This window comes from Cervus canadensis, chromosome 5 (assembly GCF_019320065.1).
Source record: "Cervus canadensis isolate Bull #8, Minnesota chromosome 5, ASM1932006v1, whole genome shotgun sequence".
Taxonomy (NCBI): Eukaryota; Metazoa; Chordata; class Mammalia; order Artiodactyla; family Cervidae; genus Cervus; species Cervus canadensis.
Genome location: NC_057390.1, coordinates 70,140,905 through 70,167,119, shown reverse-complemented (window position 1 = coordinate 70,167,119; position 26,215 = coordinate 70,140,905). Strand labels below are relative to the sequence as shown.

At 43.7% G+C, this 26,215-nt stretch overlaps 1 protein-coding gene across 9 annotated transcripts in view; it reads right to left on the bottom strand.

Annotated features, from left to right (window-relative positions):
- Positions 1–26,215, bottom strand: part of DTNB (dystrobrevin beta) — a 233,742-nt gene that overhangs the window by 9,187 nt on the left and 198,340 nt on the right. For 6 of the 9 annotated variants that reach the window (XM_043469166.1, XM_043469168.1, XM_043469169.1 and 3 more), the window contains 2 exons: positions 24,812–24,832; positions 712–871 (listed from right to left, as the gene is read on the bottom strand). In XM_043469166.1, coding sequence (XP_043325101.1) covers positions 712–871; positions 24,812–24,832 — 181 coding nt within the window. The remainder of the gene's footprint in view (positions 1–711; positions 872–24,811; positions 24,833–26,215) is intronic. The other 3 variants (XM_043469167.1, XM_043469171.1, XM_043469175.1) reach the window with 1 other exon arrangement.

Below are 26,215 nucleotides of genomic sequence, written 5' to 3'. Positions count from 1 at the left end.
AGAGCTGAGCAGAAGTCTCAGTTGGCTGGCCCCGGGACTTAGTGTGGACTCCTAAGGGAAGATGGGCCAAGCAGCTCCACCAGCTCCCAGGCACTGGTGCCCAAGGCCGTGGTTCTCCTCCCTCTTCTCTTTGTGAAGGCAGGACCCCGTCACCTCCACGCTTCTTAGCCACAATCAAAGAGGTGGACTGCAAACCCTTGGGCAGGACTTACTCTCACCTCCACCTCCCTGCTCTTGTCTCTTCCCCGAGACAAGACAAGACTTCCTGAGCAGCCTCGTCTTCCGCCCACGACAGAACACGGCAGGCCATTAACTCCACAGACAAGGCACCTTCAGCAAGGTCGGATTCAGAGTTCTAGCCTCCTTCTCCTGCTTGCTCTAAACCCTGCAGGCCGAGCACTCGACTTTCGGAATGATCCATCCAACTCCTCTGAAGGAGGCAAAGCCCAAATGAAAGGCACTTCCCACAACCCTCCCCCAGAAGAGCACAGAAACCCAGGAGGCCTGGACCTCACACACATACAAGCCTGCAGATCTCCCGTTGCAGACCAGCCCATCGGATGAGAAGGGGCCAGCACGAGAATTGCTTTTACTGTACATGAAAATTTGAAAGCTAAGTGCACAAAAGAAAATGGGGAGAACCGCAGCAGGAGTCTTGTCCACGTTTCCAAACCCCTTCGGTGCTTCATTTTCCTCTGCTTCCAAACTCACCTTGGGCGAAGGCCTCCTGCATGTCCCCGCCAACTCCGCTCAGTGGGTCCTGCGGGCAGTGGGTGGGGGTGGAGCCGGCAGAGGTGGAGCGCACGGGCATGGGCATGGGGCGGCTGCCTCCGTGAGTGGGCGATGTATGCGGTGATCCGGTGGCCTGAGCCTGGGAGAATCAAGGAGATAAAGCCTGTCATCTCCTGCACCTTACCTCTTTGAGGAAGGGGCAAGTGCTTTTTCTCAGTCAACCTGAGCCAACCTAGGGCTTCAGTTCAGTGGTGCAATGCACTGCATGATCAGATTTGAAAGGAAAGAGTCAGGCTGCCTCCAGGACTGGAGAGAGGAAGAAAAGGAGCAGGGAAACAAAAAGGGAGAAAGGGAGAGAACAAGGGGGAGGAGGGGAGGAGGCAGCAAGAACACTGAAGAATAAACTAAAAGCGGAGGGAAAGTGGAGGCGTGCTCAGGGAGGGAGGGTAGAAGGGCCTTCCAGGTGGACAGATGGAGCGGGGTAGCTGGTGGAGGATTTGGGAGGGGCTGGGGTCACAGCTGGGAAATAATATGCAAACATCTTTCTTTTCTGTTTGCAAACACATTTATGTGCATCATCTCATTTGAGTCTCGTAACGACTCGAGTAGTATCCATTTTAGAGAAGACAGACGAGGATGAAGAGAGTAAGAGCTCTGTGTCAGGGCTGCACAGCTTGGCAGCGGGAGAGGCTGGAACAAGCCCTTCTACTCCCAGCCCAGGGCAATGACATGCGCTTTGCAACTCTGCAGCTGCTGGGCTGCAGGGAACGTGCCTGATGAGTTTGCGGGGCAGGAGCCCAGCAGCAGGCAATCCCAGGAGCCGAGTCATCCGGCCTGCCGTGCTGCCCTCGTCAAGCACACAGTGCGGTCTTCTGTGAGCCATTCCGTGGGGACTGGGTGAGAATGGACACACGTTTATCGGGAAACCGAGCCTTCCGTGGGAAGGTTCTGGTGCAGTTTTGGAGAAAGCTTGGAGCCATGGGATAAAACTTAAAAACTCCAGTTAAAGGGAGTCCACTGAGATTTGGGCTCTGCAGCTCTTTAGAGGAAGGGCAACTGAGGGTGGCATAAAGACTAGGGTTCTCTTTGGAAGCAAGACTGGGAAAATATAAGCCAAAGTGTGCAAATAAGTTCAAAGGAAGATAATTATCTTTGGGGAGCTGGCTCAGAAACCCCACATACAGATAGAATTGGCTGCCCCAAATAGGCTGACAGGCGGCCTCAGCTCAGCTTCACCCAATGTGAGCGCTGGACCAAGCGGAAGTGGTCTGTTTTCCATCATTCTTGCTCCGACTGGTGTCTGTGTATTTTAATCTGAGAAACTTGAAAAATACAAGGCAAGCTTAAAAGTACAATGTAACAGACCATTCAAATTGATATTTAATATTGTGTGAAATTTATTCTAACACTGCAGATAAATCTGAAGACCCCTTGACTACTAATTCTTTCCAGTCCCTTCTTCTCTTCCCTTCAGAGGCAGCCATTATCATAGATTTTGTGTGAAACTTTTTACCTATGTGTACATATGTTGTTATGAATAATATATGACGTTTCATGCCTTTAAATTTTGCATGAATGGGTATCATGCTGCACATATCATTTGGCAATCTGCTTTTATCATCTAGCATGCTTTTAAAATTTTTACTGAAGCATAGTTGATTTACAATGTTGTGTTTAACTTCTGCTAAAAAGCAGAGACATTACTTTGTCAACAAAGGTCCATCTAGTCAAGGCTATGGTTTTTCCAGTGGTCATGTATGGATGTGAGAGTTGGTCTATAAAGAAGGCTGAGTGCCGAAGAATTGATGCTTTTGAACTGTGGTGTTGGAGAAGACTCTTGCGAGTCCCTTGGACTACAAGGAGATCCAACCGGTCCATCCTAAAGGAGATCAGTCCTGGGTATTCACTGGAAGGACTGATGCTGAAGCTGAAACTCTAGTACTTTGGCCACCCGATGCCAAGAGCTGACTCATTTGAAAAGACCCTGATGCTGGGAAAGATTGAGGGTAGGAGGAGAAGGGGACGACAGAGGATGAAATGGTTAGATGGCTTCACCGGCTCAATGGACATGGGTTTGGGTAGACTCCGGTAGTTGGTGATGGACAGGGAGGCCTGGCGTGCTGCAGTTCATGGGGTCGCAAAGAGTCAGACACGACTGAGTGACTGAACTGAACTGATACAGCAAAAATAGCATACTTTTTGAGATCTTTCCATGATACAAATAAATATGAACTTATGAGACCCTTACTTCACATTATATACAAAAACTAACTCAAAATGCACCATACCAAATATAAGAACTAAGACTGTAAAACTCTTAGAAGATTAGACAATGACTTTTTAGATTTGACACAAAAAGTATGCATTACAAAAGAAAAAAATGGATAAACTGGACTTCATTAACATTAAAAACTATTTTCAAAGGACACCTTTAAGAAAGTGAAAAAAGAATTCACAGGATGGCGAAAAATTTTTGCAAATCATGCATCCCATAAAGGATTTATATTAAGAATACATACACAACACTGTAAATCAACTATATTTCAATAACACAACTAATTTTTAAAAAAGAATATATAAAGAACTCCTACACTCAATAATAAAAAGACAAGTAACTTAAAAAAATTAAAACAAAAAAAAAGACAGGTAATTTAAAAATATGAAAAGGATCTGAATAGACAATTCTGTAAAGAAAATATGCAAATACAGAATAAGCATATGAAAATATGTTCAATATTATTAGCCATTAGGGAAATGCAAATCAAAACCACGAGATACAACTTCACAACCATACTTTTAAATGGCTATAATAAAAGGACAGATAATAACAAGTGTTGACAAGGATGTGGCAAACTCAGAACTCTCATAAGCTGCTGGAAGGAATGTAAAAACGGTGCAGCTGCTTTAGAAAATGGTCTGGCAGTTCCTCAAAAGTTTAAATATTGTGACAAGTCTACTCTTACATGTATATACTGGCCATAAATGAAAACCTATGTATACACAAAAATTTGTACACAAGTGTTCATAACAGTATTGCACATAATAGCCAAAAAATGAAAACAAATCCAAATGTCCATCACCTGATGAATGATTTAAATAAAATGTAATACGTTCTTTCAATGGAATATGATTAGGCAATAAAAAGGAATGAAGCACTGATACACGCCAGAACACACATGAACCTTGAAAATATGCTAAGTGAAAGAACCCAGTTATAAAAGACTACATATTGTTTGATTCCATTTATATGAAGTGTCTAGTATAAGCAAATCCATAGAGATAGAAAGTAGATTAGTGGTTGTCTGGGACTGGGTGCCTGGGAGGAATGAGGAGTGAATGCTAATGGGTTTGGGGTTCTTTTTAGAGGAGGGGAAATGTCATAAAATGGATCATGGTTGCACAATTCTGTGACTATATTAAAAACCATTTAAAAGGATAAAGTGTACAATATATGACTTACAGCTCAATAAAACTACTAAAAAAGACACACTAACAAAAATAAAAACGCTAAGCCACAGACTGGGAAAATGTTTGTAAATTATTTCTGATAATGGAATTGTGGATCTTCACAATGATTTTTTGGATTTGATAACAAAAACAAAAGCAACAAAAGCAAAATAACAAGTCAAACTACATCAAACTAAAAGCTTCCACAAAGCAAAGGGAACCATCAACAAAATGAAAAGGCAACCTACTGAATGGGAGAAAATATGTGCAAGTCCTATGTGTGATAAGGAGTAAATATATGAAATATAGGAAGAACTCATACAATCCTGAAAAAACAATCTGATTTAAAAATGTGCACAGAAACCGAATAGACATTTTCCCAAAGGAGACACAGAAATGGCCAACAGGTATATATGAAAGGGTATTCAACATCACAAATCATCAGGGAAACACAAAACTACAATGAGATATTACCTCATATCTGTTAGGATGGTCATCATCAAAAAGACAAGAGGTAACAAGTGTTGGTGAGGGTGTGCAGAAAAGGGAACACTTGTGCACTACTGGTGAGAATGTAAACTGGTGCAGCCATAGTATTGAAGTTCCTCAAAAAATGAAAACAGGGGACTTTCCAGGTGGTCTAGTGGTTAAGAATCCATCTGCCAATGCAGGGGACAGGGGTTCAATCCCTGGTCCAGGAAGATCTCACATACTGCAGAGCAACTAAGCCCATGCACCATAATTGTGGAAGCCCGTGTGTGGTACAGCCTGTGCTTCATAACAAGAGAAGCCCCTGGAATAAGAAGCCAACAGAGTGAGAAGTCCATGCACTGCAAAGAAGAGTAGTCCCCACCAGCAGCAACTAGAAGGAAAGCCCGAGAGCAACAACGAAGATCCAGCACAGACAAAAACAAACAAACAAAGTATCCATAATTAATAAAAATGAAAAATAGAACTATCATATGGTCCAGTAATCCCACTTCTGGGTATAGATCCAAAGAAAATGAAAACAGGATTTTGATGGAATATCTGAATTTCCATGCACACTTGTTCACTGTGGCAATAATCATGATAGCTAGGATATGCAGACAACCTAAGCGTCTATCAGCAGATGAATGGATAAAGATGTATTATGTATGTTCAATGGAATATTATTTAGTCACAAGAAAGAAGGAAATCCTGCTGTGTTATTTATGGTAAGTGAAAAACACCAGACAGAGAAAGACAAATGCTGCAGGTATCATCTTTATGTGGACCCTAAAACAAAAAAACAAAAACCACACTCAGAAACTGAGAGTAGCAAACTAGTTGCCAGGTCTGAGTGGTGGAGGAATAGGGAGAGGCTAGTAAAAGGGTGTAAACTTTTGGCTGAAATATAAGGTCTGAAGATCTAATGTCACATGGTGACTACAGTTGATAATATACTATCGTATAACTGAAATTTGCTAAGAGAGAACAACTTAAATGCTCTAACACACACAAAAGATAAATATGTGAGGTGATGAATGTGTTAATAAACTAGATAGGGAAATCCTTCCACCATGTATACATTTATTAAGTCACTTCAATGTATATATTTTAAATATCTTATAATTTTACATGTCAGTTACATGTCAATAAAGCTGAAATAAATACAGAATAAACTATAAGAAAGAACTTGTGTCTAGAACATATAAAGAACCCTTGTAACTGAATAAGAAGACAGACAACCCAATTACAAAACAGGCAAAGACTTGAATATACATTTCATGGAGTAAGATATAAAATGAGCTAAAAATTACATGAGAAACGTTCAATATGAGTACTCATTAGGGAAATGAAAAGCGAAATCACAAAGAGATTCCATTTACCCCACTGAAATAGCTACAGTCAAAAAGACTAACAAGGATATGGGGAAATGGAAACCCTTGTGCATTGCTGACAGAATCGTAAAATGGTACAACCACTTAGGTAGACAGTTTGGTAGTTTCTTAAAATGTTAAATGCAAACTTACCATAAGACCTAGCAAATTCACTCCTGAGTATGTACCCAAGAGAAATAAAGACATACGCCCATCTAAAACTTGTGCACACATGTTCATTAGCAACAGTTCAATAGGCCAAAAGTGGAAATAACTCCGAAGTCCATTGACTGGCAAACGACTTAACAAAATGAGGCTTATTCATATAATGGAATACTACAAAAATCTCTTTTTGATGTCTTTACCACTGTTTAACTTTTATAATAATTTTCCATTGACAATTCAAATGTTCGATCTTGTGAAATATTCTATTTTTTTCCGTGGCTATAAAACATTTATTATTATTCTTTCAGGGTATATATCTCCTTTCCAACTAGTTTATAAACATTATAGGAGTCCCATTTTGGCTAGATTACACTATCACTTATTAATCACTGCATTTTGGGAAACAATCACCTTTCACCCTATAACTATTATCAGCCTCTGCCTTTTTGTCCATTTTTATGGGAGGGGGGGCATATGTGTGTGTGCTCAGTCACTAAGTTATGTCTGACCCTTTGCAACCCCATGGGCTATAGCCCACCAGGCTCCTCTGTCCATGGGATTCTCCAGGCAAGAATACTGGGGTGTGCTGCCATGCCCAGCGGATCTTCCTGACCCAGGGATCAAACCTGCATCTCCTGCATTGGTAGGTAGGTTCTTTACCACTGAACCACCAGGGAAGCCAGGGGGCAAATAATAAAGCATACAATTCAACCTAGTTTGAAGGTACTTACGAGCACCAGACCTAGCAGTTTCAGTCTCAATCCAAACAAGATAAGGAAACTGGGAAAAAGATGAGAGAATCTGCAGAGAAGGCAGGAAAGTCTGATGCAGAGGCCTGGCTTTGTAGGAAAGTCCTAAGCTGGCACAGTGGAGGATACAAGAGATCACAGAAGTGGTGGATCCTGGCAATGCCTGGGCCTTTCCTGGGCCTTCCCAAGGTGGAAGGAAACAGAATGAAAGTTGTTTCCTGGGTTGCCTGAGCAGCCTCAAGGAAGGAACCCATGCAGTCAATAGGCTGATACTGTGAGAAGCAACGAGTCCAAAGCTGACTCTCAGTCACAGAGGAATCAGAGCATCAGTGAGGTCAGGTGTGGAGCCTGGATGCTGGGGGAAGTCTCTGAACTCAGATGCCTTAGCCAAAGAATGGGGGCTGCTGCCTGCGAGAACCTGGCCTGGCCACAAGCAAAGGACATGATGGCCCCAGCAACATATCGCCTCGGAGCTTGTGGACACTCCTCCACTGATGCTACAGTACCCTGTATAAGTCTCTAGGATGGGGCACTCATTTTGGGTGCAAGAAGAGGGTTAAAAATCTCTGCTTCCTTGGTGGTCCAGTGGTTAGGACTTTACTTTCCAATGCAGGGAACATGGGTTCCCTAGTTAGGGAACTAAGATTCCACAAGCCACAGGGCAACTAAACCTGCATGCTGCAAGTACTAAATGCAAGCTCTAGAGTCTATGCTCCACAATAAGAGAAGCCTGCACACCACAACTAGAGAAAAACTTGTCCAGCTCAGCCAGAAAAAAAAATATCTCTGATGTGACTGACTTCAGAGTTTGCCTGAAATGCAGAAAGTGAGAAACTCAGCTCAGAAAGTGAGAACTCAAGAGGGAAACTAAGGCCACTCAAATAATTTTTTCCCCCTAAGTACGTGGCCTGTGAAATTCAAATTGACTTCACCGTATGAAGGGCCAACCCAGCATTAAGCATGTGGCAAAGACTCAATAAACCTCACTCGGGGAGACTGGAGCCAACATCGCTGCCTGAGGACTGAATGTCAGAGCCCTAAGATCAGAGATGAACAAACAGGTTGCTTTTTAAGAACATGAAACTGAACCTCTGCAAACAGATTAATAGGAAAATGATGATGGCGAATGAGGTAAGAGGAATGAACGGAGTAGACAGCCACATGCGGCTAAAACTCTAGGATCAGGAAATGAATCCTACGGCCCACCATCAGCTTGAAAATAATCAGCCCCCCTTCCTGGGATCACTGCCCAGGACATGCCTTCCGAGGAAGATAGAAACCAGACTCCTGATGTTGTCTTTGTTCAGAGCAGTGGAAGGAGAAAAGCTCTTCTCAGACCCCTGGGAAGGCACAATTTTCTCCATGGATCTCAAGCTTCAGTCCCTGGCTTTAGGATCATGCTGGATTAAAATATAACTAGGATAGAGCTGTCAGGAACCCTCTGTGGATTCTGGGTCCAGCAGAACAATGCTGGTTTGGCATCCTTGTGGGCCAGTACATCCCCAAGGCCCCGGCAGAGACACAAGTCACAGGCAGCCGATATGCAGGGACTTCAGCCAGGCCCAAGGCGGGGGATCAGGAATAGGGTTGATTTGGGATGAGGCTCTGGTGGCTGAGACGGTAAAGCATCTGCCTACAATGCAGGAGACCTGGGTTCAATCCCTGGGCTGGGAAGATCTCCTGGAGGAGGAAATGGCAACCCACTCCAGTATTAGTGCCTGGAATATCCCATAGACGGAGAGCCTGGTAGGCTACAGTCCATGGGGTCGCAAAGAGGCAGACACAACTTCACTTTCACATGTCTGTGCAAGGGAGGTTAACTGACTGCTCCTGCATGGTTTTGAGAACAACAGTCTATTGAAATATTGGAAGCACAGCCCTCTCTCCTGCCTTCAGGCCTCTATACTTGCTGTTCTCTCTGCCAGGAGCACTGACCCCCTCCGTGTGTCTGACCAGCTCCCACTGGCTTTCCGGCTGACTGCTTCACTGTCACTTCCCTCGGACCCCTGCACGGCATTAATCTCACCTCAAATTTATCTTCCTTACCGTTGTGCTTACCACATGTAAAGGCTTAATAAATATTTGTTAAATGACAAGGAGGTGTATCAAGTTTCTGACCCTTTTCCTCCTGTAATGGAAAGTGGGAACAGAGCCAGAGCGGGCAGTGAGCTCTGGGGAGGACTAAATCTATCGCCATCAATAAAGCTTTATGTGAAATGCTTTAACTAGGTAACTGACTGTGGTGGGCAGACCCCTGAGGGGGCTTCCAGTGACACCCTCCCTCCCTGCAGTCACCGTCTGATGTAATTCCCTCCCCTTGAACATGGGCTGGCCATAGTGACTGCCTCTAATTGAAGCAGGCCAATGAGATATCATTTCTGAGACCAGCTGATGAAAGATATGACTTCTGTCTTGTCCACACGTGCTCTCTCTTCCTCACACCCCTGCTCACGCTGAGGAAGCCAGCTGCCATCTTGTGAACCGCCCCATGAACAGGCTCACCTGGCAAGTAGCTGAGGGCAGCTTCCAGCCATCAGGCCGGCGTTGAACTGTGACCCTCAATCCTGCAGCCCACAAGGGGTCCTGCCAACAACGATGTGATTTGCTGAGCCCTGAGGTCCCTGCCTCATGCGAAGAGTTGACTCATTGGAAAAGACCCTGATGCTGGAAGGGATTGGGAGCAGGAGGAGAAGGGGACGACAGAGGATGAGATGGCTGGATGGCATCACTGACTCGATGGACTTGAGTCTGACTAAACTCTGGGAGTTCGTGATGGACAGGGAGGCCTGGAGTGCTGCAATTCATGGGGTCGCAAAGAGTCGGACACAACTGAGCAACTGAACTGACTGAACTGACTGAGGTGCCTGCAACCTTGTGAGAAACCCTGAACCTCAGCTTGTGAGAACGCAGCTAAACAGCGTCTGGACCCCGACCCACAGAAGCTGTGAGTTAAGTTTGTTCTTCTAAGTCATTAACTTTCAGTGTACGTGCAGCCATAGATAACTTAGGAGCTAAGCTTGATGTTTTTCTTTATACATTATTAGATCAGCTGTATCTGAAGAGCATTTGATGGAGAGGGAGTAGGAGGGAAAATCTGGGGATGCGACCAGGCCCACAGGCCCTCATGAGATGCCAAAGACCCTGGAACCAGGACCATGGATGAGAAGAGAGGCGAGGATACGGGTTCAAGAAAAATTCTTCCTGATCTGAGAATGTGCCTAAATCCCTCAGCATATGAGCCTGTCCTGAGGCTGAAAGTTTCGACCTCTTTACTTTGTTGATGATGACGGGACCTGGAGACAATTCTCGGCTGCGAATCCACTAACTTGTAGAGGAGGGACCGCCATAGGCACCAAGATGGAATCTGACTCTCACCCTGGGTGAACGCCAAGGAGGCACTGAGGCTCGGTGGGGAGGGAATGGCTTTGAAGTCTGGAGACCTGGGCTTTTCTATCGATCGTACAGCATACGCATTTCAACGTTTCTGGGGTTCAGTCTTCTAATCTCAGCGGCTTCTAAACTGAGTGGCTTCACTGGTGACCTGTGAAGCATTTTTCAGATGTAAAATTCGAAGATGCTATGCCCTTCACCAAGTTTACCTCATCTCAGAAATGCCGAGTCACCAAGGCTTTGCCTCGGCTACAACCACCCTGTTGGCGAAGGTTCGTCCTTTGCGGGTGCACGGCAGCCACCTCAGGGTCACAGAGGCTGTTCTGCTTCTAATTTTCCTTTCTCATGAGCAGAGTCCACACCAGAGATGCCGCCCTTCAGGCCTCCTGCACGCAAAGCCGGTGGGGAGGTGCAGGGAGCAGGCTGCTGGGCGCAGCGTCTCTCAAGGAGACAGTTCAAAACAAGGTCCTTCTAACTCCATAAGTAGAGTGGAGCGTCTGGCGCACACGCAGCTGGAGGCAGAGTCACAGGGCTCATGGCAGCGCTCCAGCTCGCTGACAGGCACCTGCAGCCCGGGTAGAGACGGCTCATCCTCTGCCCTCCTGACAGGTTTGTGCCGAACAGACACACTGGTCAGTGCAGACGGAAGCACTGCAGTGAGTGGCAGCGCCCTGTCTCTAAGGCCCAGCAGGGTCCCAAGAGGCAGGCCCTCCCCACAGAGAGCGCCGAGTGCTCCCTCCACACAGAACAAACCGATCTAGAAGCAGTGGCCCGACTGGGGGCTGGGGGGAGCATCACTGTTGGAACCTAGAGATTATGGGGAACCTGACACTCTCATAGAAATCAGCTAAGGTGGAGGGACTACTCAGATGTCTCTTAGGGGGTGCAGATAGCTCTCCAATGAGGGTCCAAAACCGCTGCGTGCCTCTGGGTTTCAGCTGCTGGGAGAGCGAAGGTCAGCCTGGGGAGGCTTCATGACACGCTCCCCGGTTTTAAGGTTTCCTGAGGCAAGGACAGTGGGACCTTGTTGAAATACAACCTATTACAAAGGCCTGAACACAGCACAGGCCAGTCACATGTCCAACCAATAACTAAATACAAGAAACACCCTGTAACTCAGGTTCTCTGAGTACAGAAGTCCCTTGTAGTGGAGAACAATTCTAGAGAAACATTACAATCGGAGAGGCTCTCTCCTCTGCTGGCCCTTTGCTTCTCTCAATCAGCAAAGACTCTGAGACCCTGAGAAAGCTACATATCGTGTTCCAAGAAAAAAGCTCGGAAGTTACGCACATCATGTCAGAGGGTTCATGATCCCAGGAAAATAGGCTCTATTTCAGTTCAGCATTTATCTGTATCTGAGGAGAGAGATGCCTTGAGAGGTCACAAGGTCACAAGGTCACAAATAAATTAGTAACACGGTTAAGACGGATACCTGGGACGTCATCTTTTTTTTTTTTTTTAAGAAGTTTTATTTATTAAAAAATAATTGTGGTCACACCCTGTGACATGTGGAATCTTAGTTCCCTGACTAGGGATTGAACCCACGAGCCCGCACCCCCTGCATTGGAAGGTAGAGTCTCTCCCGGACCACCGAGGAAATCCGCCTGGGTGTTCTAATCGTCCTATACTTCAGGGAGACTCCTAAGCACACCGGGATCCCAGCACCAAGTTTCTCAGGTCAGACGGAACATGCATCAGTTGAGACATCCCACTGCCGAGGCCATGCAACAGAAATTAATTTCCACCACGACCGAGAAATGTGAGAAAGGAGAATACGGTGATTCTGACTTAGTCTTCTGTTTGAGTGCAAATCTAATAGTGGAGCCAAAACAGGTGCAGAGAATGCCAGAGAAGGTGACTTGAGGACACTGTGAGTTAGACAGGGACTCACACGGTGGCAGAGAGCGGGGCCGCACAGGGGTGAGGCTCTTTTTGCAGCAGGAATATGATGTGTGTGCTGTCCTGGCTACGCTCGGCCATTTCCGGCAGGGTGCCTGGCACACAGTAGGGGCTCCATAAATACTATTTCCTTCCCTTCTTTTTCCTGATGGAACAAAGTATGATTTTTTTTTTAATCTCCCTGATACACGTTATCATCAGGTAATCAAACCCATGGAGGCTCATGGCAAAAAGCCTGATCTTTAGAGTTCATGCCCTCGCCAGAGCAACTATTAACAGCATCCCCTCCACACACACGCCCAGTGACAACTCTGAGCTAAGCGGTTATCATGGTAACAGAAGGAGACACTTGAGTCTCCATTTTTCTCTCTCTGACTCATGGATACCTGCCAGGTAGCAGATGGCCTGTGTGGACAATTACCTTCATTTTGCTGCAGTGTATTCAAAATAAACAAACTGGCCTCTTTGCTGCCGATTTTCAGAGGCCCACTCAGAAAAACAACAACAACAACAAAACCCCAAGGAAACAACATTGGGAGAAAGGAACTACAAGTCTGAAATTTAGAGGAGGCAACCATGAACATACAGAGAACTGGGATGTATAGAGAATGGACTTTGTATGTTTTTTTCTTTAACAAAAAGTTAAAAACAAACAAACAAACAAAAAAACAAGCCAAGACTATTTTGAGCTGGTGCTGATGGTGCCTCTGCTGGGAAAATGCAGCTGTCTCATCAAATGTGGAAGTAAAAGGAGAGGGATTATCTGATGCTGCACTGTCTGTCCTGCTGCAAGATTTGAAAATAATTGCCTAATATGACAAGAGCTAAGACTTCGGGGAGGGGAATCAGGCCCAGGGATGGAGGTGAGCACACAGGAGAACAGGTTTGAGGAGAGAAGAAAGACAGTCACGTGGCAGTGAGCAAAGCAGAGGCCGCGGTTCCCTCTGGGGTGAGTTAGAAACAGGTAAAGAACGTGCCTGGGAACCTTCCTCCCTCCCCAAAGTGTCTACCTCTGAGTGCAAGGGCGGTGCAGCTTTTAAGGATGAACTTGGCTTCTAAACTCCCAAGAGAAGGGCCAAAGAGTCTGATGATGTGTCTCTTCTCTCAACACCACCGGTATACATTTATGGTGTGTGTCTGCTGGAAGGATGGGGCCACCGAAAGACCTGTCCTGAGGTCCCTCTGCAGAGGGCAGACACCTGTCTGTTCCCACTTCACTTCAGGAAACTCAGGGCTTACCCGTGACCTGTCACCCACTGTGCTATGGATGGGAAACAGCAATGGCAGGACTGGTAGGTTCTGTGCTCACACCAACAGGCAGAAGGTTACGGTTCTCAGTTTTCATGACTCTGCCCCTATTCAAGTCGAACTAAATTACACAGAAGACAAAGTTTATCTGAGGCTGAAAAGGGTGGGGGCAAGGTGTCTAGGTATCTTTCTGGGTGGAAGGAAGAAAGCATATTAAGTTCCTGAGACTGTCTAAGAAGAACCACCTCTTAAAACTCACCATAAACCCAAAGATCAAAAGAGAGTTGAAATTTAAACTTTTAGATAGGGAAACTCATAAATTCCAAGACTAGAATTACCCTCTTTCTGTTTGTTTCTCCTAGTTTGCCCAGGTCTATTTGAAATGGAGTCCCATTAGTTCTCATCATAGGATTTCAAAGCTAGTTCTCAGCAAAATGATCCGGGACCTCACTGAGGGAAAAATCCTTATACAATGAATACCAAACCCTGAGATTGTGTATTAGAAACCAAAAGATGACAGGATTCCAGGAGAGTAGAGTTCTTACTGCAGACATGAATTCAATGATGGGTCAGGCAGCCAGAACCTATCAAAGATATTTTAAAGTTCAGTGAGTCAAATTTAAATGCTGCTTCTGGGTAAGTAAGTAAAACTTGTATGATGAGTTGGGGTACCCGATCCAGCACTGCCACTCTTTGTTGAGTCCCTGTTCTATATAATAAGGTGGTTAAAATCCAGGTTTAGCAGTCAGGTGGACCTAGTTTGGATTCCAGCTCTGCCACTGACTAGCTGTGTGACCTTGGGCAACTTACTTAACCTCTCTGGGCTAAGATTCTTGACATGTAAAGTGGAGATTAAGTGTATCTTCACGGGTTAGTGAGGATGTACATAAGATGCTTCACATCCTGGCTCATGGGGTATGACCTGCCATGATTCCATTTCAACAGGTGCAAAGTAATGGTATAAAGCGGCAAGGTCTCCACTCTCTGCAGGTTCACAGCCTCCTAGGCAATTTGGCATGTAAGCAGCTGGCCTACAAAGGAGGATGAAATAGCAGAGGTACAAAGGAAAAGGAAAATAGAGGCAAGAGGGTTTAACTCTGACCTTCCAGAACAGGGTAAGGTTTCACAGGCGAGGTGGCATCTGAGAGTGTCTTGGATGGTATAATTTCAACAGGCAGAAGCGGCTCAGGAACGGCAATCCAGGTGAGCAAAGGGCACAGAAGCTCCCCGAGAGAGGAGGCTGGGCGTGGGGGTGGGGAGGGAGCATGTGGGGACACTAGCAGGCAGGGAGCCCAGAGGATACATGGTGGGAAAGACAAGTGTGGGCCACAATCATCTAGAACCTTAAATAAACGGTCATCATGTTTATTTACTAGGCCATGGATGGGCAAACTACAGCCCATGGCCAAGTCCAGCTCGCCACCTGCTTTTTTAGTCTGTGAGCTAAGAATGGTTTTCACATTTTTAAGTGGTTTTATTTTAAATGGTTATATAAGTCCTTACATAATGCCTTTGATTTGGTTCACAAAGCCTAAAATGTTTACTACCTAACTCTTTAAGAAAAAGCTTGGTGCCCCTGCTATGAGCAATGGCAGATGGAGTCTGTGAAGGCTTCCAAGGAGGGATTGGTGTGGTCAGTCTGGTCGGATTTAGGAGTCTGGCCCTGAGGCAAAGTGAAGGTCGGATTGAGAAGCAGCAGACAGGAGATCAGGTGACAGATGATGGAGGCTGGAATGAAGAATGGTGACAGGGACTGGGAGGAGAGGGACATAAGCAAGCTTTTGGAGAAAAATTTGACTACACTTTGGCAATTGAGTGGGGAGAGCAGCGGACTAGAAGAGAGCATGCATGTGGGGATTGCTGGCAATGACATTAACAGAAGCAGGGCATGTGGACAAAGGGGTGATTTGTGGGGAAAGTTGACTAGAAATATTTCCCCATCCATCCCATATCTAAACCTCAGAATAAGGGATGCTGAGAATGCTGCAAAGGCTCAGAGTGGTATCAGAGAGAAAGGTTCTCGGATCCTAGTTCACCTACCAGGGATGTAATCTGTGCCCCCTGCAGTGGAAGCTCAGAGCCCTAACCACTGGACAGCCAGGGTGGTCCCAAGTAGTGCTTTTTCACTGGGGATAACTGTACCTGCTAGGAACCTTGTGGGGGTGAGGGTGGGGGTGGGACACATAACCGAGATTTAATAGGTAGAGATCAAGGATGCTGCTAGACATTCTATAATATACAGAACACTCCTCACCACCCCCCACCCACTACAGACACAGACACAGACACACACACAAAAAAGTAATCTGGCCCCAAATGTCCATAGTGCTGAGGATGAAAATGTGGTTGAGGGTGATAGCATTATGAGGTCCTAAAGAGAGTGGCCTGTCTTCCCAAATGGTGAGCTGCTATAGAAGGAAGCGGGGCTACCACTAGCTCCAGATCAGGTTAGAAACTGATCTTCAAGGGGCCAAGAATAAACTCTGAGATTCTTCTGCACATCTGGGAGCTGTCCGGGGGCAGCTATAGGCCTGAAAATCTCCTAGATTCTTGCTTGGTTTCCTGAGATCTGAGCTGGTTAAATATGGGAGCTGAAATTTGAAATATGAAAGCAGTGGATAAACACTGAATATTATATATAAGTTAATATGAATATATAGTAATAAAAGCATGGAAGGATTTATGATTAGCCAGCTTTGTAGAGCAATAATTAGTTGGCATGGGTTCTTATTAAAGGTACCACTTTAATGACTGAGTAATATTCCATTGTATACATATACCACATCTTCTTTACCCATTCCTCTGTCAATGGACATTTAGTTTGCTTCCATGTCTTGGCTGTCGTAAACAGTGCTGCAGTGAACACTGGGGTGCATTTATCCTTTCAGATCATGTTTTTCTCTGGATATATGCCCAGGAGTGGGATTGCAGGGTCATACAGTAGTTCTATTTTTAGCTTTTTAAGGAACCTCCATACTGTTCTCCATAGTGGCTGAATTAAAGGTACCACTTTAGCTGCAGGTAACTGTCTTTCTGCATTGTCTCTAATTTTATAAAGAATGATTCTGTATTTCTTCTCCTTTTTTTTTTTTTTTTTAAAGCATTGGGCAATCTATACTGCAGCGCCAAATGGGAGTAATTCTACCTGCCAAATTATGATTAGCAACAAATGGAGAAGAGTGCAAAGGAGTCTCTCATACTCTTTATAATATGATTCTTTGGTTGAAATTAAGCAGATGTTCATTTCAGTTAAGGACGCTAAGCCAGGAAGCTCCCTACCTTGGCACTGCTGTTAATTTGGAACATCAGAACCAGCCCGAGGTCAGCTATAAAACCCTAGAGATTGGTATGGCATCAGGATTCATGGAAACGCCGACAGATGCTCTCCAAGTGGAGGGTCACGGATCCAATCGCATGCCAAGTGAGGATGCTGAGTGAGGTCTCACAGAAATAGCATAGGGAACTCTTTTTTCTGCGGGAGGCATCCCAGAATCCCAGAGCTAAGCCAAAAGAGAGGGATTATGGAAGAAGCTGATGTTGTTTTCTTAGGATGCTTTTTTTGTCTAGAGAAGTGGAAGGAAGAAGGTTGGCATGATAAACCCTGGAGAAGGAGTTGGTTAGAGGGCCCAGGAAATGAATTGAAGGTCAGAGGGTTTCAAAGTCACAAAAGGAAACATCAGTCAAATGAACCCAAGAGGATTTCCGCAGACCCTTCTTGGTTCATAGCCTTTCCCCAAATACACCAATTGGTATCAGTGATGAAAGGATCAAAGAATTGTGGACTGGAAATCTATAGATGAGAAAATTGAGATTTGTAAAGGTTATATACATGGTGAGATAGAAAAGACATGAGGTTTTGTAACAATCTATTCACATACAACTCTGTAAGGTAAACTACTTATTTAACTCCTTCCTTTGTTGAGGTGACATCAGTGGGGGTGGGGTTGAGCAGGCTGGACAAGAAGACAAAAGTCCATCTTTCAGAGCTGTCTACACTCTGCTGTACTGAAACTTTCCTTTACAAGGCTGCTTCCTTATTGTCAAATCCTTGTCTTAATTGCCTTATTAACTTTCTCCTTGAAACTTTCTGGTTTTTCATGAGAACCCACAATCCTACCTCCTCTTTATTCTTTTTGTCTACAATGGGTTTTGCCATGTTTATGGGTTCAACTCTAATTTTATGTTGCTAGCCCTGTTTCTCCACTAAATTTCCAGCAGCCTAACCCCAAATATCTAATAGACCAAACGAAAAGCTTGACTGTCTGCCTACTTTTTATTTATTTATTTATTTATTTTTTGCCTACTTTTTGTAGCTCGGTATGTTCACCATCAGATCCAAGTCCCTTTCCTGTATCCTACATCATCTCCCTTTTTCCATTTTTTCTAAGTCAATTTCCCAGGCTCCTGGGCTCAAAACCTAGAAGTCACCTTCTTTTCTGTTGATGAGACCCAGACTATAGTATTCTGGGGGGAGATATTACATCCTAGACTACTGGAGAGTGAACTTCCCCAGTCTGGTGTGTAGAAACCTTTTCCAGAGGCCCTGGTGTATATTTTTCATATATTGTATGCATTCTGATCACGAGAACAAAAGATATAAATATAGAATAGGAGGAAAATAAACAAAGTAGGTAAGGAAAAGTTTCAGCTTGTGATTGATGCCAGTGATGAAAAATATTGGGGGTGCTGCAAAGAGCCAAAGCTATTTCCCTTATATTTTCAGGCTATAAGCTCTCTCTGTTTAAGGAGTTTGGGGGAAATGAAGTGTAAGTACCTATTTTTCAATATTGCTATGACATTTTCTTTTGGAGAAAACAAACAAAAAACCCCCAACAAGCTACCAGGTGCCTATAGTAAGTACAGGAGCCAAGACTGGTGAATGTGACCATGTTTGAAGACTTTCATGAGGCCATCTATGGGAAGATGTACAAACAGTGGGACTGGGATCCAGGCTAAAGGTTTGGGGCATAGTCACAGAGTACAGCACATTGGTCTTTGTTTACCAAAATCCATTACTGCAGCTGGCCAACTTGGAAGGGAGGGCAGCAATGGTGCCTAAGGCTCTGGTTATCACTGACCTGGCTTGTGTTTCTGAATACAGGGCATCATGCCAACCATGAAATAATGTTCATACTATTTGAGGGTGGTATTTGCATAGGATTTCTCTTTTGATCCTCCAAAAGGCCAAGCTCACCCACTGCTCAATGAACATATGTAATAAGACATTGCTTGAAGATTAAATAAATAAATGGCAATCCTTTGCCTGTCAGGAAGCAGAAGACTCGGGCTTCTGTTGCAGAATATGGTGGGGCTAAGAAGTTCCAGAAAACTTTTAAGAGGCATGTGAATCACTTTCCAGTGAAACTGAGTTCAAAGATGAAGTGAACCAAGAGGGAAACTGACCCATGAACACATCAAGGGGTTCACCAGTAATCTCTTTAATGGACAATGGGGAGGGTTTTATTTGCTGTTGTTTAGCCTTTTTTTGTAAGTACTTTCTCTTAAACTTACAAAGTTAACATTCATGAAGTTTGTCCTGGCAGAATCACAGGTCAACCATGGCTGTGTTTGGTGAAGCCATGGTCAGAGATGGGGGCTTCTGAGAGCTAGCCCACACCATGTTTTCTCTGGTTTAGTCATGTGGGGTGTTTGTCTGCTTCCGGAAATCAGAAAGGGCCTGGGGCAAGATCCCAACTGGCTGAAGTAGAGAGATGCCAAGTGTGGGCATGTTCTCTTAGTGAAATCCCCAAGATCCTCTAATTACAGAATTTTCAGAGTACCACCTATATAACTCTCTGGATCACTACTCTACAAATTGGGATCAAGGTCACCCTTGTCCCCTATCTTAATGCAATACTGTTTACACTCTTTAACTCTGATGTTGATCTGTATATAAAAAGTAATGATCTTCTAATAGAAGGAACTGGAAAAATGTTTAAAGGAATACACACTTCATGAGTAACATGAACCCTTGCCTTGGATAGCTCATTTTATTTGGCATTAGCAATGCAGCAGTGAAATTTTATGGAACGCTGAGTCTCTGAGAAAAATGGACCCTGAAGGTGTCCCAAGAATAAATCTGTACACTGAAATCCCTCAAGAGTAGACTGGGAGACTGTTTGATCTTGAGGGAGTAGTCCACAGTTCAAGGCCACCATCAAAGCAGGGTCTTCACCAGTCTGCTGTTACTTTAGTGTACCCCTCTGTACCACACTTCCGGTTATGGGCATTGGGTTCTTACTAAGCAAGTATTTTCAATGGATACAAACAACTACAGGTATCCTGCATTTTATAGATTATTTGTGCTTAAAAAAGAGAGGATGCTCTTACTCCATATAATCTATCTGTTCTTTAGAGAGAAATAGTAAGAGAGTTAATTAAAACACTAACATATTGGCTTGTTCTTCCTATTCTTTTGGTAATGCTGAAAATTGTTTTTCTGATTCTTTTTATAAAGGACACTTCTGAACCATCATTTAGTCTCTTGGATAGATCTACCTATTATATGGAAGTACCCTGAGCAAAATTACTGCTTAGGTACTTGAACCAGTTATGTCCCTTACAAAAACCCTATACATTTGCATAGTTTTTAAGTCAATTATACATTTGGCTAATAAAAGCTTTCATTCAGCAACTATTTATTGAGTATCTGCCATGTGGCAGGCGCTGGGCTAGTGGCTAGGGGATGCAGTAGTGAAAAAGGCAGACAAGGTCCTTTAATTACGGTCTGACAATTATCATGGGCCTGATTAACCCTGACTCAACTGATATAATCTAATTCCTGCGTCTGTTAAACTGTAGGGTATATCATGGGTCGAACAGTCACTCAGTGAAGTCTTATCTGAAACAGCCAGGCAGTTCTACCCTTAATTACAAACCTAGGATCTGAGAAAAAAGAAGGGGGAGGAGGAAGGAAGCGGGGGAGGAAAGACAGAAGAATTATTAGCTGAGGTACTAATGTCACAAAAGTACTGGAAAAGTGGCGGAGGCTGAAGGTAGAACCACAGGCCCCAAATCACAGTTAAGGTCAGTTATCATCCATTTCCCTCAAATTCCCCAAAAGCCAAAATAATCCCTGAAAGGGAAGAAGGCAAATAGTATAAAAAGTTCTTGATAATGGATTTACAGACCCAGGGGAAAGATGTCTAGTAAATTCTTCATTTAAAAAGTCATAACTCTTTTACAACCCATACAGGGTAATGCATTTTGATAGAGAAGAAATTAAACTCTACCAGTCTGAACCTGGGAGGAAGAAAGGGTGATGACTTAGTTCTGTGGTAAATCCTTTTGGTGCTTCGATCAGTAATGATACAGATTAAAGCAGATGCTTGAGTTCTAAAGCTGTATAGTCTTCCCAGCTGTACATGTTACAAATGTTGGTGAACTAGGTAAAGCGAGTCCATTCAAATTTGCACCTCACTGAGAAGCCAATGGCAACCCACTCCAGTACTCTTGCCTGGAAAATCCCATGGACAGAGGAGCCTGGTAGGCTGCCATCTATGGGGTTGCACAGAGTCAGACACGACTGAAGTGACTTAGCAGCAGCAGCAGTTAAGTCTTAGGTGGGTCCAATTTAAAGCTGTGATGCAGACAGAGAAAATTTCTACCTGTATCCACAGAGCAGGATTTCTTACCTCATATCACAGTGGGGAAGGATGAGGAAAAAACAATTTGTACCAATTCATGCTCTGGACAGTCCCCTGGGACAGTGAGGACTACAATGTGAGCTCAGGACCTTAGCGACAGAGAACTCCCAACACACGTACACAAGTGGCTTGTTCATGGCAGGCTCCAGAGATCTGGGTCTAACTTCTCATTTTGCCAGCCTCAAGGAGAGTATGATCTCACACACGATCAAAGGTCACTGGAATGAACATGTTGTTATTTAATCCCCTGTCTGCTCAAGGTCAGCTTTAAATTGACCTGAGAAGTAATATGCCAGAAATGATCATTTCTGATTCTTGGGTTACACAGTAATCCATAAAATTTTTTAAAAATGAAGTGTCTCTTGGAAGCCCTTCCTGCTTCGATTAAAATAAATATCCACTATGTTTGTCCTCCTCTGAAAGGTGTTCTCAATAAGGTATTCTTGATCACATACTTTGCTGGCACATTCAGAGTGGGCTCAGGAGATGCTAGTCTGGGTGGATGGTTGGAGGAAGTTCCCAGCAAATGGTTTCAGCTGTAAAGCACATCTCTGGGCATTACCAGTACCTGCTTTTCTAATTCTTCTAAACAAACTAGAGGATCATCAGTTCAGTTCAATTCAGTCACTCAGTTGTATCCGACTCTTTTGAGACCCCATGGACTGCAGCACACCAGGCCTCCCTGTCCATCACCAACTCCCGGAGTTTACGCAAACTCATGCCCATCGAGTCGGTGATGCCATCCAAACATCTCATCCTCTGTCGTCCCCTTCTCCTCCTGTCTTCAATCTTTTCCAGCATCAGCATGTTTTTCAATGAGTCAGTTCTTCCAATCAGGTGGCCCAAATATTGGAGTTTCAGCTTCAGCATCAGTCCTTTCAATGAATATTCAGGACTGATTTCCTTTAGGATGGTCTGGTTGGATCTCCTTGCTGTCCAACGGACTCTCAAGAGTCTTCTCCAACACCACAGTTCAAAAGCATCAATTCTTCAGCACTCAGCTTTCTTTATAGTCCAACTCTCACATCCATACATGACTACTGGAAAAACCATAGCTTTGACTAGACGGACCTTTGTTGGCAATGTAATGTCTCTGCTTTTTAATATGCTGTCTAGGTTGGTCATAACTTTCCTTCCAAGGAGCAAGCGTCTTTAAATTTCATGGCTGCAGTCACCATCTGCAGTGATTTTAGAACCTCCCAAAAAATGAAGTCTGTCACTGTTTCCCCATCTATTTGCCATGAAGTGATGGGACCGGATCCCATGATCTTAGTTTTCTGAATGTTGAGCTTTAAGCCAACTTTTTCACTCTCCTCTTTCACTTTTATCAAAAGGCTCTTTAGTTCTTCTTCACTTTCTGCCATAAGGGTGGTGTCATCTGCATATCTGAGGTTATTGATATTTCTCCTGGCAATCTTGATTCCAGCTTGTGCTTCATCCAGCCCAGCGTTTTTCATGATGTACTCTGCATATAAGTTAAATAAGCAGGGTGGCAATATACAGCTTTGACATACTTCTTTTCCTATTTGGAACCAGTCTGTTGTTCCATGTCCAGTTCTAACTGTTGCTTCCTGACATGCATACAGATTTCTCTCAGGAGACAGGTCAGGTGGTCTGGTAATCCCAACTCTTTAAGGATTTTCCAGTTTGTGGTGATTCACACAGTTGAGGCTTTGGCAAAGTCAATAAAGCAGAAGTAGATGTTTTTCTGGAACTCTCTTGCTTTTTTTATGATCCAACGGATGTTGGCAATTTGAACTCTGGTTCCTCTGTCTTTTCTAAATTCAGCTTGAACATGTGGAAGTTCATGGTTCACATACTGTTGAAGGAGAATTCTCCTGGCTTGGAGAATTTTGAGCATTACCTTGCTAGTGTGTGAGATGAATGCAATTGTGCAGTAGTTTGAGCATTCTTTGGCATTGCCTTTCTTAGGGATTGGAATGAAAACTGATCTTTTCCAGTCCTGTGGACTGCTGAGTTTTCCAAATTTGCTGGTATATTGAGTGCAGCACTTACACAGCATCATCTTTTAGGATCTGAAATAACTGAATTGGAATTCCATCACCTCCACTAGTTTTGTTCATAGTGATGCTTTCTAAGGCCCACTTGACTTTGCATTCCAGGATGTCTGGCTCTAGATGAGTGATCACACCATTGTGATTATCTGGGTCATGAAGATCTTTTTTGTACAGTTCTTCTGAGTATTCTTGCCACCTCTTCTTAATATCTTCAGTTTCTGTTAGGTCCATATCATTTCTGTCCTTTATTGTGTCCATCTGTGCATGAAATATTCCCTTGGTATCTCTAATTTTCTTGAGGAGATCGCTAATCTTTCCCATTCTATTGTTTGTTATTGAAGGATCATACTTCTCTGAAATTAAGTGTGGTCATATGTCTTGTTTTGACCAATGGAACAGAGCAGAAGTGATATGTGCCACTTCTTGGGAAATGCATTTAAGGGCTGGGCTTGACCTTCCATCCTGATCATCTCCTGCTCTGCCCATGTGAATGTTCCCAGTAATACAAAGGTGCCATAAGATGAAAGTAACACATGATGTGTGAGTGAGGAAAACACAAAACCAAATAAAGCAAAGACAAAAACAAGATTTTGTTACATTAAAGCTATTGAGATGTATGGGCTTGTTGCCTACTCTGACTTCATCTTTGTCTTCTTTCCCTCTTTTTGACAGTCTCCTTTTCTCTTTTCTTGCCTCCTCCCCTCATTACCCACCTCTTCCATCCTTTCCCTATGATTCCACTGCTCCCTTAACTGGAAATAATAGTAAATATAATGTTTTATACTCCTATTCCTAATTTAAAACATGGATAAATTTGCTTTTGAATAAGAAATGAGGACATTTGAATAAGAAATGAGTACATTGAATGACATATCTCACTTAAAAAAAAAAAGCCATGAGGTTAAATTAAAAATCAGCTTTAGCTTGTATGAAAAAATGTATGCTTTGAAAATTTTACTATGTTATATAAACATATGGTGTTACCATTGTTGATAGACCCTCAGTTGATTCCAGTGTGGGTTAGTGGCTATCAGGAAAAATAAAAACAAACATAAACCTTCCCTAAACATCAAGCAGCTCAAAAAAACCAAAGATCCCGCTGGAGTAGTTCTGAACAGGAAATCACTTACAGCATGATCAACCACTTAGCTTTCATTGGTAACTTTGTTAAGAAGCCTGCTAGAGCTGGAACACTGAGAAGACTATTCAAGACTAAAGAACATCTAAAGTCATCAAAGGAACTTTGATGCACATCTTCATGCACAGTCATTCACAATATAGTATTTAGCCCCAAGGTCACCCCCACCATCTTGGAAGTTTTGTCAAGCAATTAAAGTCACCCTAATCATGAAGTGGCAGAGAACGTAAGTGCAGGAAATGCAATTGTAGCCTGGCTAATCATGCATATTTAAATAAACACAATAGATGTGTACTCTGAAGACAAATTCAACAAGCTCTGGTTTCAAATAAGAACATGCTCTATTAGGTAAACATGACGAGGGCTTTTAGGCTATTTTACAACACCAGGGAGAGAACTGATGAGGGTTTTACACAAGACCAACTCTGCAGAAATGATCTGGATGCAGGGAGGAGAGGAGAAAGTATGCAACAGTTATATGAGGAAAAGAAGAACATGCAAAGGAAGCAAGAGGTGGAGAATTCTGAAGTTCACTTACTGCCTGTTTTTGTTCTTCCTCCTAGAGGTGGTGAAGATGAAAAAAACGGTAGAGGGAAAAAAGGAGAGAGATTAATGCCCATCACCACAAACATCTGGAAAAAAGTGACAGAACAGGGTAAATCATGTCAGACTCATGCGTTCAGAGACCCAAGAGCCTGACCACCATCAGAGCATCATCAGGCGGACAGTGCAAATGGCAAGTTTTTGCCACATCCAGTTCTTTAAATGCTAACTTCTAGAGTTAGAAGGAAAGAACCTCATAAAGCCTCTAGTCCAACTTCCCCTTTTATACACAAAAAAGACCTGACTTGCCCAAGGTTACATCACTATTTAGCGTAAACTGAAAGAAGCAGCTCAACCATGACTCAAAAGCTCAATGATCATTCTGTTTCATCATTCACAATATTAACATGTGCTTAGGTACATTTCTCTATGCCAGTGGTTCTCAAAGTGTAGAACACAGATCAAGCAGCAGCAGCATCACCTGGAAACTTGTCAGAGATGCGTGCTTTGCCCCGTATCCCCCTTGACCAATAGAATCAGAATCCTTGGGGGCAAGGGCAGCACTGTTTCATGAGCCTTTCAGTGGATTCTGAATCCTGCTAGTTTGAGAACAAGTGCTCTTGAGAACCTCCTAGACACTAGAGAGTCCATCTGACCACAGATTCTTTTATTTAGTCTCCTCTCTTCCATGTGTGGAGCTTTTGGTCACTGTGTGGTCCTTCTCAAGGATGCACATGCATCCCCTACCCTTCCCCCTCTAAACTGGAAACTGCTTCAAGGACCTAAGAGGCTTTTCAAAGAGAGTTCTTGACCTGGCTCTCTCATTACTCCAACACAGGTTCATTTACTCCTCCCTATGCATGAAGCACTAGAAACATGAAGGTAAGGTATGGTCTCTGTCTCTCAGGACCTTACAGTGATGGTGCTCAGAGAAGGCCTTTCCTAACCCTAGCTCTCAGAATGCAGCTCTAGACACTGAAGAACGAAGCACAGTGAGGCGGAGATAAACACTTCCGAGTTCCTCTCTCTTCAGTCTTGTGCTTCTAAGTTTCTCTGTCTTCTAATGGGTCTCTTTGCTTCCTTTTTCTGTGTCTCATCATGGGTAACTGTGGTCATGACACCTCTGCTCTTGGCCCAAATACACAAATCTAAAAGCTGTTGCAATGGTTCCATTTAAATTGGATCCATCCATGCAGACTGTCTTTACTAAACATGTGTGTCGGAAGTCTTGGGAATAGATGGGTGATTCTCAGTCTGTAGATCTGGGAGCAATGGTGAGAATGATTTCAGTAAAGACAAGGAATTATAAAAGGGAGAGGAATAGTAAGAATCTTGAGAGAGTCATTTTATTCCTGCAAGGGAGAGACATGCATTGGAAATTAAATGGGCACCAAAAATC